The 20,631-nt window shown below is 41.9% G+C and overlaps 1 protein-coding gene across 8 annotated transcripts in view; it reads left to right on the forward strand.

Moving 5' to 3' along the window:
- LOC309494163 (NACHT, LRR and PYD domains-containing protein 1 homolog) overlaps positions 1–20,631 on the forward strand; it is a 266,736-nt gene that overhangs the window by 235,538 nt on the left and 10,567 nt on the right. For 5 of the 8 annotated variants that reach the window (XM_082163407.1, XM_082163408.1, XM_082163405.1 and 2 more), the window contains 7 exons: positions 4,505–6,346; positions 12,335–12,508; positions 12,601–12,774; positions 12,867–13,040; positions 13,863–14,027; positions 15,763–15,809; positions 15,890–16,466. In XM_082163407.1, coding sequence (XP_082019533.1) covers positions 4,505–6,346; positions 12,335–12,508; positions 12,601–12,774; positions 12,867–13,040; positions 13,863–14,027; positions 15,763–15,809; positions 15,890–16,466 — 3,153 coding nt within the window. The remainder of the gene's footprint in view (positions 1–4,504; positions 6,347–12,334; positions 12,509–12,600; positions 12,775–12,866; positions 13,041–13,862; positions 14,028–15,762; positions 15,810–15,889; positions 16,467–20,631) is intronic. The other 3 variants (XM_082163401.1, XM_082163402.1, XM_082163403.1) reach the window with 2 other exon arrangements.

The raw sequence follows: 20,631 nt of genomic DNA on the forward strand, positions 1-20,631 counted from the left end.
ATTCACATTCACAGCGTATTTAGACACATTTAGACGCATTCATAATCATTACTTTTACCGGTTCTTTGTGGCAAGCTTTATGCGTGCGGTCATGCGCTTGAGTGCGGCTATATTACGTAAACGCTCATTATCCTGTAGGCTAAAGTAGTAATTAAATTAATATAAAGGGGAGATTTGTCCACGAATGACTTAAATGAACAACTAAAACTTTTAGTTGGAAGCAGCCCTTACTCCACATATTTTCGAACCAGGCAACAGGACATCTGGGTTGAGCAAGCGACCCTGCAGAATATTCAGAAATGCGCTCTCCACTCACGAGCTCTGATCGGAACAAACCCGAACCACACTGTCTGCTGAACTTGCGCAGAAACATCAAAATATAATATTTTCGAAAGTAGAATTTAAAAACTTTATTGGTGGTAGTTGAGAAGAATTCCTCTTTCCATGTCTAAATCAGTTTGAGCGCAATATAAATTTAGGCTATCATAATGTTATTCTTATTATATAAGAATACGTATTTTTTTTACAACATTTTTAACATATAGAGAATATAAGTTTAGCGTTTTGTGTGTATTTCCTAATTATAAGCTTTTGGCGAAATTGCAACAAAACTAAAAGTGCATAAAACATAAAAAACATCATTACTTTTTTAATTCTTATTCACTCTTTGTTTAAGCGATGTTTATAAATATACTATATTTTTGCATTTTGTTGACAAACTGTCCTACACTGAAAAGAAACCAATGTAATCTTCCTGATTTAATCACGTAAAACACAAGCACCACTCTTCTGAATGATGGTAACAAACCTCCAAGAGTTTGTAAACCATTTATTTGTAAAACATATTTAATGCTAACTTTACTTACAAATAAAAAATAAAAAAACTTTCTTTTTTTTTTACAGTGTATAAATAAAACGACATGAAGGAAGTTAGTTCCAAAATGTAATTAATTGCAGTCTTTGTTTTAGCTGCTTGTTTTAGCTGCTACCAATTGACACAGAGTCAAAAAATTACAAACCACCCACCCCCCAGGTCTGCTAATTCTTTGCCAACCCCCAATGCTAATCTATCTCCTCTCAGGGAATCAAAAGAAAACCGTTTTTTCCAGTTTTCACCAGCGTGTGGGCGGGGTTTTAATCCCTTGCAGTTCCTTTGTTTAAATGCTTTTTAAGCCAATCTACTATACACGCTTTAAGTTATTTTAAATTAATGTTTATAACTTATAAGTTGATATCGTGTAACTTAATTTGACATATGTTGATATTACCAACTGACATTGTAGGCTAGTAGACTAGATTGCATGCAGGAAAAGGCTTATGCTTTGTATTAAGTAATGAGCGTTTAGGCTACTATATAGCCGCACTCAAGCGCACGACCGCACGCATAAAGCTTGCCACAAAGAACCAGTAAATGTAATGCATGCGTCTAAATGTGTCTAAATATGCTGTGAATGTGCATTATACGCTGAGTTTCGGTTCATTTATGAGACGAACTCCAGTTCACTCGCCGGCGCCTCCAATGTCGTGATTGTCTGCTATATTTACTTCTTATAAATCCAGGCAATTGGTTCATGAAACATTGATTAAAATTAAGATATAATGAATACAAAACGAAATTCAATTTAAAGAAAGGCAGCTGTTCTGTTTGAGGTCTCTGTGATAGTTTTAAAGCAGTCTTTTCAGAGCGCTCGTCCGTAACCCGAGAACTGACAAGTTGTTTTTTCCCTCATAAATGCGAACACGAAAAATAAAATAAAATGAATATTATAATGGGTCAGACAATGATTACCAAATTTCTGTCTCATATTGCTCCTCATAACCACTGAAAACGGTCAAAAAATCGAAACAAAAGTCAAATTATTATGGACTTTAAGTTAAAAGTGGAGGGTACAAAATGACTCATGACGAAATCTGGTGGGTACACCGCACCGTCCCCACCGAAATCGACGCTTATGCTAGTACAATATCTTTGCTTCTGACAAGTTTCTTTAATAAATCCGTAAATCAATCACAAAACGTGTTGATGTGTTGGCGAATACAATTTTAAATGGTCAATTTAAAAAAAAGCAGAAACGTGTATAAAACCCGCTTCAATAGTTAACAATATCTGAACTGTGCTCTTTTGCATACTTCTAATTTTCTCATGCACTTTGTCTTGTATTTCTGCAATAGATTAATTGATCTGGCCATAATTGTGACCAGACTAATGTAATTTCTCTGTCATTTCTCTGTCTTTTTATCTCTTTAAAATATTGCTACTTTTAGAAAAAAATTACATAATTATGAATCAAATTATTATGAACAAACAATGAAACTGTGTCAAAATTCGACAACACAAAGAATTATCAAAAGGCGATATAACGCACATTTCAGGTTAAATTAATTATATAAAAAACGGGGAACATTTTGTAAAAACAAAACTGAACAAAATGCGTAATTAAAATAATTGTAGACCTATTATGTTTTACCAAATATTTAATACCACTTCCCCATAATGATGTAATTAATTTTTAAAACATCTGTCAAACTGTCAATCAGATACCTCTTATCTGGCCATTTTTATTTTATTTTAGAAGTCATGACTGTTGATCACCCTTTATATGGATTTTGTGAATATGAATATTTAAAAGATTTACAAACTGTCGGCAAGACCTCAAGCCAACCCTGGACATTCTGCGACTAAAGTGGAAAAATAGACAGATCAAATTAAAATATTTATTAATAATGTAATTGTAATGGCAATCAGATGCGCCCAAAATAAATGCAACGCGTTGTGCTGCAACATTATCTCACAAGAACAATCACACAATAAATATCTGCAGGAATTAAGAATCTGGGTAAGTCGCATTATTTAAGCCTTTCATTATGTTAGGATGATTTTGTGTATAAAATAAAAAAAAAATACTGCTGGGTTTTTACAGGCAGAGTCACGTATATTACGCTCACACTAAATTCTCTGTTGCACTTAAATGCGCATTGCACGCACAATCATCTTAATAGTTGTACAAAAAAAGTTATGCGCTGGCAAGAACGTCACTTTTCTGTTTTAATAAAAGCAATGTTAAATATTCTGCATGCACTTATCTCCTGGAAACCACAGCAATGACAAAGCATATATAAAAATTCGTAAATGTTGTCCAATACCCCTTCTCGTCTTAAGAACCCTTTGATGAACCTTTTGGATTTACAAATATTTTCAAATGTCTGTATAATACAGTACTGTAAATATTTGTGTCTATTATTATTTATAATTTATATTTTATTGTGGATGTTTTCTCACAATCATGACATAATGTGAAGTAAAATGAAAAATCTAATGTAAAGTTGTTTTTTATGCGCCACCTGGTGGATATTCTGTGAAGCGAAACACATTGAGGGAATTTGTAAGTAGCGCCCCCCCGAAAGCACTTGCAGAATTCTGCGAGACTGTGCGAGACGAATTGCCGAATGCCGCGGGAGAAAACGTGCGTTTTTAAAGGCCACATCTGTACTTCAGTGTGATATATTACCATATCATCATGCTTAACACTGAGAATCTGAATAATTGTAATGTGATGATCAGATGCAGATATCTATCGGCTGGCACTCCACAAGTAGTCCATTCATTTGTCACGATGGAACTTCCTTCAAAAGCAGAGCTCCACCAAAGAGCCTGCACTCGTTGCGGACGGTTATCTAAAGTGTGCTGAGAATTTTGGACGTGCGGGGCGAACTATTTCTTTTCTTAGCTGAAGCCGACAACGGGACAAAATAAATGTAAAAAGAGACATTGTGGAGTTTCCTATTTTCGTTTTAACAAGTGTAATAAAGTCTGTAGTCTACCCCTTACATGACCTGGCAAGTGACATTATTCTAAAACCCATACGCATAAAACTCCCCCGACATGGTTAGAAAATACTGCCTCTAGAGCAGCGGCACAACGAGAAAATCAGAATAGCCTACAGAAGCCCTGAACCGCAACGAAGAAAAGAAAGAAAGAAATCTAGCATTTTGAGATTAAAGTCGAAACATTTCGAGAATAAAGTCGAAACAGTACGAGAATACAGTCTGCCGTAGAAGTTGTGTTATTCTGAATGTCCGTTATTTCACATCGCTGCACAGGCATTCATAACGGTGCGCGTCCACTGCCGCAGATCGAGTGTCTCCAATTCATTGTGCACGCGTGTGTGTAAAGAAATGTGCTTGTTAAGTCGAACTGAAATGTATAAAATGTTCTTCCGGGGGGGCATGACCCCCGACCCCCCGAGAGGTACCGACCTCCACCCACTAAAATACTGTGGGAAACACAGTCGGCTATATGATGGTCTACGGAAAATACTAATTTAATTATCTTACTATTAAAATACATGATCAGGATTTTACCTCCTCATTTTGAGCCAGGAAAAACCCTGAATATTGTATATAAGGAGAATCTGTTAAACTGACAATGTTCATTAATGTGTTGCTGTTCCTTGCATGTTTTATTCACAAACATGTTTTATGTGTGTATTTTGTCACCATTCAGAGATGATCAGACTGGAGACCAGGATTCTCCTCAACCAGTGAATAATGAACTACAGAGAGTCAAACACAGACACAAAGCCAGCATGAAGAACAAGTATGAGAGATTATTTGAGGGACTGAAACTCCAAGAGAATGAAACCCTCCTGAACAGGATCTACACACAGCTCTACATCATAGAGGGAGAGAGAGAAGGAGTGAATGAAGAACATGAGGTTTTACAGATGGAGAAAACAGCCAGAACACAACACTCACAAGACACTCCAATCTACTGCAATGACATCTTTAAAGCCTCTCCTGAACCAGGACGTGAGGAGAAAGAGCAGATCAAGACTGTTCTCACTAAAGGCATCGCTGGAATCGGGAAAACCGTCTCTGTGCAGAAGTTCATTCTGGACTGGGCCGAGGGAAAAGCCAATCAGGATGTAAATTTCATGTTTGTGCTTCCATTTCGAGAGCTGAACTTGATCCGAGATCATCAGTACAGTCTTCACAGACTTCTGCTGGACTTTCATCCTGAACTTCAAGATCTGGACTCAAAGATTTATGAGGAGTGTAAAGTTGTGTTCATCTTTGATGGTCTGGATGAAAGCAGAATCACACTGATGTTTTCAGACGCTCAGGAAGTTTCTGATGTGACTGAGACTTCATCAGTGGGTGTGTTGATGTCAGAGCTCATGAAAGGAGATCTGCTTCCCTCAGCTCTCATCTGGATCACCTCCAGACCAGCAGCAGCCAATCAGATCCCCTCCAAATACATCCACCGTCTGACAGAGATTCAGGGATTCAATGAGCCTCAAAAGGAGGAATATTTCAGGAAGAGAATCAGTGACGAGCATCAAGCCAGCAGAATCCTCTCACACATCAGAAGAGCAAGAAGCCTCCACATCATGTGCCACATACCCGTCTTCTGCTGGATCTCCTCCACTGTGCTTCAGAAGCTCCTGGAAGAAGATCTGAGTGCAGAAATCCCTCAAACTCTGACTGAGATGTACATCCACTTCCTGCTGATTCAGATCAACATGAGGAATCAGAAGTATGAAGAGAGAGATCCAGAGAAACTCCTGCAGTCCAACAGAAAAGTGATTGTGAAACTTGCTGAAATGGCTTTCCATCAGCTGATGAAGGGCAATGTGATGTTCTATGAGGAGGACCTGATTGAGAGCGGCATAGACGTCACTGACGCCTCAGTGCATTCTGGGATTTGCACTGAGATCTTTAAGGAGGAATCTGTGATTCATCAGAGGAAAGTCTACAGCTTCATTCATCTGAGCGTTCAGGAGTTTCTCGCTGCTTTCTATGTGTTTTACTGCTATTTAATGAAGAACAAGGAACCACTGCAGCTTCTGGGTGTATTCAGATCTGATGAAGTCTCTCTGTATGATCTACTAACATCAGCAGTAGATAAAGCCCTTGAGAGTGAGAATGGACGGCTGGATCTGTTCCTGCGGTTCCTGCTGGGCGTCTCACTGGAGTCCAATCAGAGACTCTTACAGGATCTACTGACACACACAGAGAACAGCTCAGAGACCATTAGGAGAATCACACAGTACATTAAAGACAAGATCAAAGATGCATATTCTGATCTCTCAGCGGATCAATCCATCAATCTGTTCCTCTGTCTGCTGGAAGTGAAAGATCAGACTCTGTCCAGAGAGATTCAGGAGTTTGTGAAATCAGACAAACACTCAGAGGAGTTTCTCTCTCCGTCTCACTGCTCAACAATCTCCTACATGCTTCAGATCTCAGAGGAGGTGCTGGATGAGCTGAACCCCATGAAATACAACACATCAGCTGAGGGGAGAAGAAGACTGGTACCAGCTGTGGTCAACTGCAGAAAAGCTCTGTGAGTGTTTAATCATTAATAGCTAAATAATCCTTTTTAATAATGCATCTTACATAGAGTTTTTACATTATTTTAATATATTCCCTGAGGTTCACTTATACTAGGGGAGCCAAACTCTGTTCCCTAGAGCACAGGTTTCCAAACCCTGGGTCGCCAGGATGATTTAAGGAGAATGGAGTTACATTTAAAATAAAATAAAAATAATATTTTGTTTTCATAAAGTCATAGTCTATTGGCCTGTATAAAAAGAATAAATATGCTAAATATATTTGACTTAAATAATTAACAGATTAACAAAAGAAAAGAAAAGCTGTGTGACAGTATTCTGCTGAGTTTGGTTTATTTCTGTGAAGCGCTCCACAAACTAGTTGACGGGAAGGAAACCGAGACGACAGAAAACACATCCTGTTTGTTTATTTGACAAAGCCACAGTGTTCTGGTTTATTGTGAGTGTACACAAATTAATTTAAATACTTACACCCTGCTGGTGATGAAAGCATGCACAAGTTTCTCTAAGTCTTGTCTGGAAACAAAGCATCTAATTCTTGCAATATTTTTCAGATGATAGTATGCTGATTTAGTTATTGCTTTGACATGACTACTGAAACTAAGGTCTGACTCTAGTGTCACACCAAGACTCCTGACTTGATGCTTAGTTGTTTGACCCCTAGAGTGAAGATATGCGTTCACCTTGAGAACTTCATCTTTGTTTCCAAATGCAATGACTTCAGTTTTGTCTTTGTTTAATTGAAGAAAGTTTTGACACATCCAACTGTTGACTTCATCAATGCATTGGCACAGGGAGTCAATGGGGCTGTAATCGTTGGGCGATAGGGCTAAGTAGATCTGTGTGTCGTCTGCATAGCTGTGGTAAGAGATTTGGTTCTTTCTCATTATTTGGCTCATTGGGAGCATATACAGGTTGAACAGGAGTGGCGCAAGAATTGAGCCTTGAGGGACTCCGCATGTCATGGATGTCCACTTAGACTTATGGTCTCCTATACTCACATAATAACCTCTCCCATTTAAGTATGACCTGAACCATTTTAGGACTATCCCAGAAAGCCCCACCCAGTTTTCCAGCCTGTCAAGAAGTATGTTATGATCGACAGTGTCAAATGCAGCACTGAGGTCGAGTAGTACCAGCACTGATCATTCGCCTGAATTAGTATTTAAGCGAATATCGTTTATTATCTTTATGAGCGCTGTCTCTGTGCTGTGGTGCGGTCGGAAACCAGATTAAAAATGATCAAAGTATCCATTCAAGCTTAAGAATTTGTTCAGCTGATTGAAGACAACTTTTTCGATGATCTTGCCTATGAAAGGAAGATTTGAGATCGGTCTATAGTTGCTTAATATGGTCTTATCCAGATTGTTATTTTTTCAGGAGGGGCTTGACAACTGCAGTTTTCAGGGAGTTTGGAAAACTCCCAGAGAGAAGTGAGGCATTTACCACTTCTAGAATATCTGCTTCTAAACTGTTTAACACACTTTTGAAAAAAGATGTAGGAAGTGTGTCAAGAGCGCAGGTTGATGTTTTAAGGTGCTGTACGGTTTCTTCCAAAATTTTGCCATCAATTTCTTTGAAGTCAGACATAGTAACTACTTTCTCAGGTGGTTTGATCTGTCTGACCCCAGTGCAACTCAAGGATGTGCTGATCACCTTTCTGATATTATTGATTTTCTCAGAGAAGAAAGAAGCAAACTCACTGCACTTGCTGTCTGAGAGCATTTCACTGGGAATCTGGCTTGGGGGGTTTGTCAGTCTCTCTACAGTAGCAAAAAGAGTGTGTGTGTGTGTTGTTTAAATTACTGTTTATAATGGAAAAAGTATCAATGCCCCCCTGTGTTTTTGAAAACACCCATATAAAACTGTCATTTATAGACAAAGAATTATTAATTAATTAATTAAAAATGATGAATTATTATTATTATTAGAACCTGCTTACGTTTTTTTAATCAAAATACTTTAACTTTGAGATCAAGCTGCTGTCAGATCCAATACAGTTGCTGCTTTATCTTTGCACAAGTTCTCTGAAATTTTTTTTCTTTTTTTTCTTTCAATAAACGGGCAGACTGGGACAATGCTACGATCAAAGATGCTCATGTTTGTAGTGTTATTTTTGTTATTGACAGTTATTTTGACAACAATGGTAGAGTTAAGCCCTGGTAAGTAAACAATTGTTTTCTGTAAACTGTATACTGGTTTAATAGTTAAGTGAAGTTCGATATCTGGCATTATTGTGACCTGTGACATGCTAGCCTACTTAGCAGATAGCAGTATCTATCTGAACCATAGACTGTAACAAAATAGATCTGAACAGATGTCGTCTTTTTTTTTTTTTTAACGGATGAGATCCTGAAAACTTGACTCCACAACGGGTGTGATTTTCAGTCCACGACGCAACAAGTAGGCTTTTTTTTCTTGACGAGAAATTCTCTGGCTAACACACAATTCAATGGGATGGAATGAACTTTCTGACCCCGACATGCGCACTGCAAACTTCGAATTTTCCTGTGACGTCAACCGTGAAGGGGTCTATAGTGTTGTCAAAGACCCGGTACTTCTGTACCAAGTCGGTACTAAATTGTTTTTTAAACGGTACAGAACCAGGTTTTCTCAAACCCAGTACTTGATGCGCGTGCCCGAGCCCCGAAGCGCTGCAGTTGCGCGTCCTCTTTATTAAAGCGCTGAGACATGGCGGCCGGCGGTGATGTGGCTGTAAATCCACTTGTTGATAAGAAAGGAGGAAAGAGCCACATATGGAAATATTTTGGATTAGGCTAATGTCACGTTGCCATAAGGGGCAACACCATCACCTAGTGCAGATTCGTTATTTCAAATGTTGGTGCGTGGTGAGCGCGCTCATAATAGAAGTGACGCGGCGCGCTGGTTTTTCCAGGCGCACCTATGTTCATGGTTGCATAGCAACGACAGACGCCACGAGCAGTGGTGTAGTCTACTTGATACGCAGGTATACGCCGTATACCCACTAGAAAAGGCCATTTCCGTATATACCCACTTAAAAAATCATGAGGATACGTAACAACTTCATTTTGTGTCAGAACTTTCAATTTCATTCATAAATTCACCCCGTCAGTGTTTGCGAAGCGACACCGAATCGCGGAATCCAGATGGAGCTTGCTAAGCAGAACATCATCACGGAATTTGGCTATTTTTGAATGAATAAATCAAAAGTAGGGCTGTACAATGAATCAGATCTCGATATGGACTAGTGTCTGCAGGGGCGGATCTACTGGGGTGGCAGCTGCCTCCCCTAGTAAAGGTTTTGCCACCCCATTGATGTCACCCAGGCCGGCTGAAAATAAGACGACATTTATGGTAAAAACCTTTGTTTCCTAGGCGCCTCTAAACGCATCATGACTCGAGTAGAAAATACTTAGCTACGTCCCTGATTCAAACGTGCAGAGCGGCGTTGGCTCAGTCTGGCTCACACACAGCGAGTCTGCTGCGGTGCGGTGGACCTGCAACCCGACTGGAGAGACTGAGCTGCCCCAGAGCCTCTGAAGGTGAAGTGAGTTCCCCCAGGTGTAGTTTAAACACACGTTTAACTTAGTTACATTTGTAATGAATGCATTGTATGCTAAAGACGATTCAGCATCAGCAAAAACAGCGAGTCTATTACTTTAGCCAAAATCAGCGGTCAAATCGCTCCCTCGTGATTTATAAGAGCACTCTTCCCTTTGATTAGCCTAATTTTGATTTTAGTAAAGACAAGAACAGCTTAATAAAAAAATATAAAATATTGTTTGCATCCATAATGTTTACTGATGGTCGCCGTTACGCCGACGTTACCTTACAACACACAATAGCCTACAGTGCCAGTTAGGAGATCGATCATTTGATTAGCTAAGCAGTCCTATTAAATCCAGTTCCTCTCAGATATCACAGCAATGAAACCAGGTTACAACTGGGGAAATTATTATAAAAAGGAATATATTTGAGGTATAACCATTAAAATCTAAAGCCGCATTCTGTAGTGCAACTTTCCTTCACAGCGCTGTCATGTCTTTCTAAAACCCAAACGTAACGTCAGAATCTGCACAATCGGTGATTGTTGTAAAATGTAGTCTATACTGTTGCTAAACTGCGGGAAGCGTTTGATAATAAAAGACTTATTAAAAGTACCAAGATTGATGCAAATAGACGCTGTTCCAAATGCGGCGCGCGCTCCGAAACACACCTCAACGAGACAAGCAACGTATATTTTGGGCTTCGTGTGCGCATCTCAACGATCAAATATGTCAAAATGGCTGTCTTGGAGATTCACTTAAACAGTTTATTCTCTTAAATACAGTTTATGTCTTAAATGGGCATTAATATTTGGGAGAAAATATGATGCATAATGATAAGCTCTGCATTTGGTCTTAAAGAGGCAGGAGTCTAATAAACCTGCTGACGATTGCTCCATTAATGTGAATTAATTCTGTAGGCTATATAAAACACAAAAGCCTGCACCCTTCTGCATAACATGTATGTTTTATTTGGTTTGTTAAAGCATTGCTTTTTATTTTACATTTCAAAATATAAAGCAATATTAATTGTGTTTAAATAATTGTTTCCCCTTTTTTTTAAACACTGAAGCACACGTGACTCACGCTCGTGTTTTCAGCGTTTCACTGTATTGAGACATGATGTAGGATTGGATACACTTGCACTTTCATCGCAGAGCTGCTATGAGAGTCATTTCATGCGAATTTCACCATTTCATTTGATAAAACTATCGTCATTCATTCGTTTCATATAGCCTACGCTACACACAGAAACTAATGTCTTCACGACAACCTGTCAAAATAAAAGTTGACAAATTACAGTATACTCACTACAAAAAACTAGACTACACCACTGGCCATGGAGAGCAAGCGCTTGTGGAAAGGAGAAAGCGGTGTGAACTGCGCTCTCCATGATGACGAGTAAGTATCGGCAAAGAATTAATTGATTTCTAGCCCCTGCATTAGCTTTACTACTAGATAGATATATTTATGGAGATGAGAAATAAAAAGCCGTCATTATGTCATTAATATCAGTCCGTCAGAAAAGCAGTTCTAGGCTTATTCTTGGCTGGATAACTCTTAGCAGGTTTAAAAAAGCCCTCTTAAAATTAAATATGAATGCAGTTTTGGATTAAATAAAAGTACAGTCAAGTCAAATAAAACACGTTTTATCTCCTGTATAGTTTGGTAACACTACAATAAGATACCATTCATTAACATAACTTAATGCATTATCTAACATCAACACATTGAGTGAACAATATATTTTTACAACATTAATTAATGTTTGTGAATGTTATTTAATAAAAACACTTGATTGGTCATGTTTGTTCACTTCATTCATTGTGCATTAAAAAATGTTAACAGAAATAATGTTAACTTTTGATTTTAAAAATGTATTTTTAAATTAACCCCAAGGAGAATAATTGCGACAGTATATAACTTGTTTATTGTTAGGTCATTTTATCTAATGTTATCTAACAAATATAATCTTATTGTAAAGTGTTTTTAATACTACAGTTTCCATCTTTGTAACCGTGATATACACTTTAATATATGTACATTTAATCTAAATTAAGCTTTGGTACTGAAATTGGTATCGAGAACCGTGGATTTTCACTGGTATTGGTACCGAATACTGAAATTTTGGTACCGTGACAACACTAGTCCCCAATTAAGCAAGCCAAAAGCCAATGGCAACAAAGGTGAAAAAAGGCGACAGTGGCAAGAAACCAAAACTCCATCAGGGCCGAACCTTGGGAGAAACCAGGCTCAGTCGGGGGGCCCGTTCTCCTCTGGCCAGCGAATGAACAGTGTATGATTATGATCCAGGCAGCATTATAGGTCAGAAGTCAGATGGAACAGGATATTATTCTGATTGTTCCAGTCTAATCTGAGATAAGATTATCAATGAGAGATAATTTACAGTCTGCCGTTCATAATGTCGATGTGTGTGTGTGTGTGTGTCTGTAGGTTGTCTGGCTGTATGGTGACAGAGGAAGGCTGTGGTTATGTGTCTTCAGCTCTGAGTTCAAACCCCTCACACCTGAGAGAGCTGGACCTGACAAACAATGACCTGCAGGATTCAGGAGTGAAGATTATTTCTGAAGGACTGAAGAGCCCAAACTGTCAGCTGCAGATTCTGAGGTATTTAAGAACATATAAGAGATTATTTACAGTCTGCCGGTCATAATGTTGATGTGTGTGTTTGTAGATGGTCTGACTGTGTGTGTCTGTAGGTTGTCTGGCTGTATGGTGACAGAGGAAGGCTGTGGTTATGTGTCTTCAGCTCTGAGTTCAAACCCCTCACACCTGAGAGAGCTGGACCTGACGAACAATGACCTGCAGGATTCAGGAGTGAAGATTATTTCTGAAGGACTGAAGAGCCCACACTGTCAGCTGCAGATACTGAGGTATTTAAGAACATATAAGAGATTATTTACAGTCTGCCGGTCATAATGTTGATGTGTGTGTTTGTATATGGTCTGACTGTGTGTGTCTGTAGGTTGTCTGGCTGTATGGTGACAGAGGAAGGCTGTGGTTATTTGTCTTCAGCTTTGAGTTCAAACCCCTCATGCCTGAGAGAGCTGGACCTGACGAACAATGACCTGCAGGATTCAGGAGTGAAGATTATTTCTGAAGGTCTGAAGAGCCCAAACTGTAAGCTGCAGATACTGAGGTATTTAAGAACATATAAGAGATTTACCACACCAACACAGAAAAGATACAAAGGGACAGGTGCTAGCTGTTGGAGATTATATGGGAAAAGGGAATCTAACCATTATCATATTTTTGGGGGAGTGTCAGAAATTAACCCAGTTTTGGCAAGGGATTGAAGGAAATTTGAAAGCTGTTTTTGAGGTGACGATTCCCTGTAATTGTGAATGTTTACATCTGGCTAATATTTCTTTTGATGGGTGGAATAACATTGATAAGAAACTGATGTTAATTCTTCTGGCAGCCAGTAAAAAAGAAATTAAAAAAGAAATGGCTAAAACCAGAACCACTTACAGTTGATGATTGGATTGACATATTACACTATATATATATATATATATATATATATATATATATATATACAGTATATATGTGTGTGATGGAAAACATTTCCTTTCCTTAAGAGCCCAGATAGAATACATTTGTTCAATATGGAAAAAAATTATTGATTATATAAAACCAACTGAAATTTTATGAAGCATAAATGGTCTGTAAGGTAATGTTTTTTAATAATTATAAGCAATAGCTCCCCTTGTTCTTGTGTAAAACACAAAACATCTGTATAAGCTTGAGTATTTAATTTCCATGACCATTGGTAGACATGATGAGTTATAATGCTGTCTCTGTACTGACGTATATGTTTTGTTTTATTGTAAAGAAGCATTTCTGCCTTGATAAATGTATATATTTGTCCGCTGAAATTGAAAAAAGAACATATAAGAGATTATTTTACAGTCTGCCAGTCATGTGTGTTTTTGTAGGTGATCTGACTGTGTGTCTGTAGGTTGTCTGGCTGTATGGTGACAGAGGAAGGCTGTGGTTATGTGTCTTCAGCTCTGAGTTTAAACCCATCACACCTGAGAGAGCTGGACCTGAGCTACAATCACCCAGGAGTCAAGCTGCTCTCCGGAAAACTGAAGGATCCAAACTGCTCATTGCAGATACTCAAGTATGTGGGACAAGCAAGCCTCGTTTACACTGCAGGTCTTGATGCCTAATTCTGATTTGTTGCCTATATGACCGTCCGTTTACACGTTCTTGCCCCATGTCCGATTCATGTGTTTACATTTGACATACTATCTGAAACGTTGTTGCATGCTTAAGAGGGTTCTTGCACAGATGGACAAACATGAAATGTGCTTGATGCTAATTATATTAATTCTCAACATGTACACACTCATTATTAATCTTGTACCTAACATGATGAAAACGGCTTTGTTAATTTTTCTTATCACCTCATGATGACAGTAAACCCATTATTACATGCGTCACTAGGCCTGTTTTCAGTTCAAACTGGCGAAATTAGACAAAAGTTTATTAGTTTGCCTGATTATTTGTCATTAGTTTAACATTTATGACCTAAAAAACTGTCAAGTATGAAATGTTTAGTTCAGCTACTTACATCTTACCTCTCACTTGACTATAAACTGAAGTGTCGAGTCGCTCTAGGCTACGTTTACACGTGGCCGGCTATTTTCATAAACGGACATTTCACCCCTCTCCGTTTTCAAGAATAACATCGTGCACTCCTGTCAGTTTTCAGAGAAGTGTTAGTTTACACGAACCCGTGTCTATGCCGTCAAGAGCAGTGTAACGAGAAGCTCACGCTCACCTTAGCCAATCAGAATCCCCAATATAGTCACATACTGTGATATCGGCTCCCTAAGACTCAGTTTTTCTCAGTTTACATGCAAACAAAGTTTTCCAAAATCTCCACTCACACACACACACACACACACACACACACACACACTCACACACACTCTTGCGTTCATAGGGAGGATGATATACACACACACTCACACTCTCTCTCACACACACACACACTCTTGCGTTCAAAGGGAGGATGATGCACACACACACTCACACTCTTGCGTTCATAGGGACGATGACGCACACACACACACACACACACACACATACTCACACTCTTGCGTTCATAGGGAGGATGATACACACACACTCACACTCTCTCACACACACGCACTCACACACACATTGTCTTGCGTTCATAAGGAGGATGATAGACACACAAACACACACACACATACACGCACTCACACACACACACACGCACTCACACACACACTGTATTGCGTTCATAAGGAGGATGATAGACACACAAACACACTCACACACACACACACACACACACGCTCACACACACACACACACACACACACACACACTCTTGCGTTCATAAGGAGGATGATAGACACACACTCACACACACTCTTGCGTTCATAAGGAGGATGATAGACACACACTCACACAATCTTGCGTTCATAAGTAGGATGATAGACACACACACTCACACACACTCTTGCGTTCATAAGGAGGATGATAGACACACACACACACACTCACACACACACACACTCTTGCGTTCATAAAGAGGATGATAGACACACACACACACACACTCTTGCGTTCATAAGGAGGATGATAGACACACACACTCACACACTCACACACACTTTTGCGTTCATAAAGAGGATGATAGACACACACACACACACTCTTGCGTTCATAAGGAGGATGATAGACACACACACACATACACACACACACACACTCTTGCATTCATAAGGAGGATGATAGACACACACACTCACACATACACACACACACACACTCTTGTGTTTCCTCTAGAAATGAATGTGAATCATGTTTGTGTTTTATAGTGTGGATCATTGTGGAGAGTTCAGATTTACAGCAGGATTACACAAATGTAGGTCTACACACACAATCATTTAGTGATTTATTGTTGATTTGTGTCATTTAGTGAAATGTTTCTCTTCTTGTGTTCAGATGCCTGTGATCTCACACTGGATCCAAACACAGCACACACTCTTCTCATTCTGTCTGATGAGAACAGGACAGTGACGTGTGTGTCTAAGCGTCAGCCGTATCCTGATCATCCAGAGAGATTTGATGATGTTCATCAGGTTCTGTGTGGAGAGAGTCTGACTGGACGCTGTTACTGGGAGGCTGAATGGAGTGGATATGAAGCTGGAATATCAGTGACATATAAAGGAATCAGCAGGAAAGGACGGAGTGACTGTGTGTTTGGATATAATGACAAATCCTGGAGTCTGCTCTGCTCTGATTACGGATTCTCTGTCCATCACAATAATAAAGACACTGTTATTCCTGTCGTCTCTTCATCCTCTAAGAGAGCAGGAGTGTATGTGGACGTGTCGGCCGGCACTCTGTCCTTCTACAGCATCTCTGACACACACACACTCACACACTTACACACACTCAACACCACATTCACTGAACCCCTCTATGCTGGATTTGGAGTTTATGATTATAACTCCTCAGTGTCTCTGTGTGACATTAAACAGCGTCCTGAGAGAAACAACAGTGATACACACACAACCGGGTGAGTGAAATATACTGTGTCTTAGTGAAGGATTTCTCCAGACTGAATAATAGTTTAATCCTCTGTTCTTCATACATCACTAAACACTAGAGATGCGCCATATTGGGTTTTTGCTGATACTCCATATGCTGATATTGCACAACATGTTTTGGCCAGTACCAATAAATACATATTTTCCTTAGTTTTGAAACAACACAGAGTCTCTCCTGTGCAGAGACTATAAACACATTATTCTTCATTTTAGTTAGTTTAGAGCTAAATCTATTTCTCCTTCAGTTTCAGAGTTGTGAGGTCTCTGTGAATAGGGCTTAAGACTGATTTACTGGTATTTCTCTAAAGCTCCTGATCACACACGATCTCTAAACTGGAATTTGCTATTAATTGTCTGTAATTTTCTAGCTGTAGTGTGATCTTCTTTTCTATTAATATTCCTGCAGACGAGGAATAAGACAGAAATAGTCAAATTCACTCAGTATTACTTGATCTATTCCAGCACTCCCTCAATTACAATCAAGCACAATTAACTGTAGACAGTTGTGTTGTAAGCAGTAAAACAGTCCAGTTCTCTTACGAGAGTCCTCTCGTACTGCGTTTTTGACAAAAAACGCTACGGGAAAACCTCTTTTTCACGAAATACTGAAGCAAAAAATTATCCTTAATTTTCATACATGTAAAACGCGTTGCAGCAGTAGACAGCCATGGCGAGACGGAATCAGAATCAGAATCGGAATCAGAATCAGGCCAATGAGGGCGCTTCGCGCCCTCCCTGCCATTTCCCGCCGAGGCGGGCGTGGCTAACCTCTATAAAAGGCGCTCGAAAAGGCTGATTCACTTGATTTTCATCTCTTCAGCGAAGCTCACGCATCGCTGTTCACGAAGAAGCAAGCATATCAGCGGGACGAGCCCTCGAAGTCGCTGGCCTACGCCGCCTTCTACAGCCGTACCTACTGCGCTTTCCGACGCTGTATCCTTTCCTCTGCTGTGTGTGTGTGTGTGTTCGCTGAAACACTCACCCCCTAAAAGAGCTGCGTCTTTTTAAAGATGCCTTCGTGCAGCTCGTGTCGAGCCCCACTCACCGAGGGAGACCAGCACGTCATCTGCGTTTCCTGTTTGGGTGAGGACCATGCAGCGCTCGCTCTCGCTGACGGCGGCTGCCCTCACTGCGAGCTTTTGCTACTGGTGACTCTGAGGACTCGCCTGGCATCCTTCTCAGAGCCTGCATCCTCCGCCGCGCTGCCGCGCCGTAAAAAGCGCCGCTCGCAGCGGGCCCCGGAACCCGCTCCAGCCCGACTAAGCTCGCCGGTTCGCCCGCCTGCTTCTCCGGCTTCGACTGAATCACTTCCTGATGCTCAGCGCCCGCAGTCTGCCGCCGCTTCATTAGAGGAAGTTGTTTCCGAGGCCGCGTCGGGGGAAAAGGATTCCTGCTCTCTGCTAGCTTCAGGCAGCGAGGATTGGGCGAGCTCTGAGGATCTCGCGCCTCCTGCCCGTCGTTCCACAACGAGAGCTAGCATCGAGAAGGAGCTCATGCGAGTACTCGCGTTGGCCGCGGCGAGCCTCGGCCTCGAGTGGTCTGCACCGGAGCTCCCTTCCCGCACCCGGCTGGACGGTAGCTTCCTTCCCGGTGAGCGCACTTCTCCAGAGTCAAAGCCCGCTCCCTTTCTTCCTGAGCTTCACAAAGAAGTAGCGAAGGCCTGGAACGCTCCCTTCTCTGCACGGACGCGTTCGTCTGTGTCGCCAGCATTCTCAACGCTGGATAATGCGAAGGACCGAGGCAACCTTTCGCTTCCGCCGGTGGAACAGGCGATAGCGACCCACCTTTGCCCGCCCTCTGCTGGACGGCGGGCTAAACCGGTGTTGCCTTCCAAAGCCTGCCGCACGACGTCGACGCTGCTCGCGCGAATCTTCTCCGCCGCTGGGCAGGCCGCGTCAGCGCTACACACCATGGCTACACTACAGATATACCAGGGCGATCTCCTCCGCAAATTGGACGAGATGGGCCCTGACGCTATCTGTGTCGCGGATCTGAGAAGCGCGTCAGACCTTATACTCCGCGCTACCAAGTCTGCCGCACAAGCCATGGGACGATGTATGGCTTCCGCCACCGTTGCTGAGAGGCACTTATGGCTGACGCTCACGGAGATGGCCGATTCCGAGCGCACCGCGTTTCTCGACGCCCCGCTGTCTTCCACTGGCCTTTTTGGTTCTTCTCTCTCCGAGTTCGTGGAGAGATTTACCGAAGCCCAGAAAGCGTCTCAAGCCTTCAAGCACTTCCTTCCGAAGCGCTCCGGTTCTGCAGCGGGTCGTGACAAACAGACCCCGCGGAGCTCTCAGCCTCAGCCGCCTTCGACTTCCTCTTCACAGCAGCGACAGCAGCGCAGCTCTCGGCCCCGCTCTCGCTCTACCAGCCGCCGCCCCACTACACGCGGGCCGCGGCCGAGGATTGTGGTGAAGCCGGAAGTCCCGAAGAAGTCCTAGCAGTGCTAGGAAAGCGCAGGTGTGTAAGTCCCGTTGCGACCGGCCTCTCACCCAAGCGCGCCGCTGTTTCAGTCCCAAGATTTGCGACTGTTCCAGCGTTCTCTGCAAAGCGCAAGCCCGCTCAGTTGCCCGCTTGCCTGCACACAAAAGCCGTTCTCACGGCTACCCAGATATATCCCGAAAAGAGTGTATTTTCTGGTGTCCCGGCCACGGCCGATGGTGCTATAAATGTAGTGTCGATGCCCACTCCTCAGTGCCCATCCCCACGCATAAGCACAGCCCTGCACTCAGGGTTCGCGCACATAAAATCGACTCAGGTCGATTGCGCTTCCAACATAGTAAAAGTGCCCACTTCCCAGTGCCCACGAACACTATGTCTTACAGATCGCAGGCTCTCTGTAAAAACGAGACCTGTGCGCGCTCGCTCTGCTCACACAGACAGCGCGTCCAAAGCAGTGAATGTGCCCGTTACCCGCCCACATTTACTCGCAGACATAAGTCCCACGAGACTTTCTCAGCCCTCCCTCAATCAGTTAAGCACTGTAATAAGGTCGAGGATGAGCGTTCAGCCCGCTGTATCATGCGCGCTCCCCGCCTCGAATGCCACAGGCGAGACGCCTATGTTTTTGCATCCCGAAGCGCCTCTGTCGCACGGCGAACAGAGCGCGCTTCGCATCCAGCCCTTAGCCAGCCATGCAGAGGCATGGGCTGCGCTTCCAGGGGTTTCAGATTGGGTGCTAGGCATTATAAAGAGAGGCTTCTCGCTACAGTTTTGTCGACGCCCTCCCCGCTTTACAGCGCGCGTCGAAACTACGGTGACGTTAGAAGTAGCACACCTACTTCGCGCCGAAATTTCAAAACTGTTGAGCAAAGGAGCGATAGAGCATGTACCCCAAGCTCAGAGCGAAGGGGGGCTATACAGCAGATACTTTTTAGTCCCCAAAAAGGACGGTGGTATCAGACCCATTCTGGATCTAAGACGACTAAACAGAGTGTTAGTGAAACGCAGTTTCAAAATGCTCACGACCAGAAAAATCCTCGCGCATGTTCGCCGAGGAGACTGGCTTATGTCGATAGATCTGAAGGACGCATATTTTCAAATACAGATAGCGTCACATCTAGAGTGCGGATCGGGCCGAATTTTTCTGTCCGAGCCCGGCCCGCGTCCGACAGAGCAGTAACCGAACCCGACCCGAGCCCGACAGGCATAAAGATATTTATGTCCGAGCCCGACCCGAGACCGACAGTTAAAATCCAATTTTTTTCTCATACTAATGACACATGTACGTTTGTTTGTGTGGAAAGCCCGCTTTTATTAAGCAACTGTAGGAAGGCATTCGGAAATATCAACAGGATGAGTGCATCAGCGCGCACGGAGAAACAAGCGCACTTAACACAGACGCGCATGCACGTGTTTGGTTGTCACGGCTACATAAACAAATTTGAAATTTGCGCACACAGGAAGACAGATGTTATGGTAAAATTTTACATGCATTTTAATCACAAAAACGAACGTTTGCATCAAATGAAAGCATCAGGCACATTGGCTAACGTTACCTACATAATAAGCTGTTTTAAATTTAAAATGTTCAATGCCTTATCGCGCTGATGTGACCGAGCCCGACCCGAACCCGAACATAATTTCTAAATATCTGTCCGAACCCGGCCCGGCCCGGCCCGTCGGGTACCG

The sequence above is a fragment of the Leuciscus leuciscus genome (genome assembly GCF_965113295.1).
Source record: "Leuciscus leuciscus genome assembly, chromosome: 3".
NCBI lineage: Eukaryota > Metazoa > Chordata > Actinopteri > Cypriniformes > Leuciscidae > Leuciscus > Leuciscus leuciscus.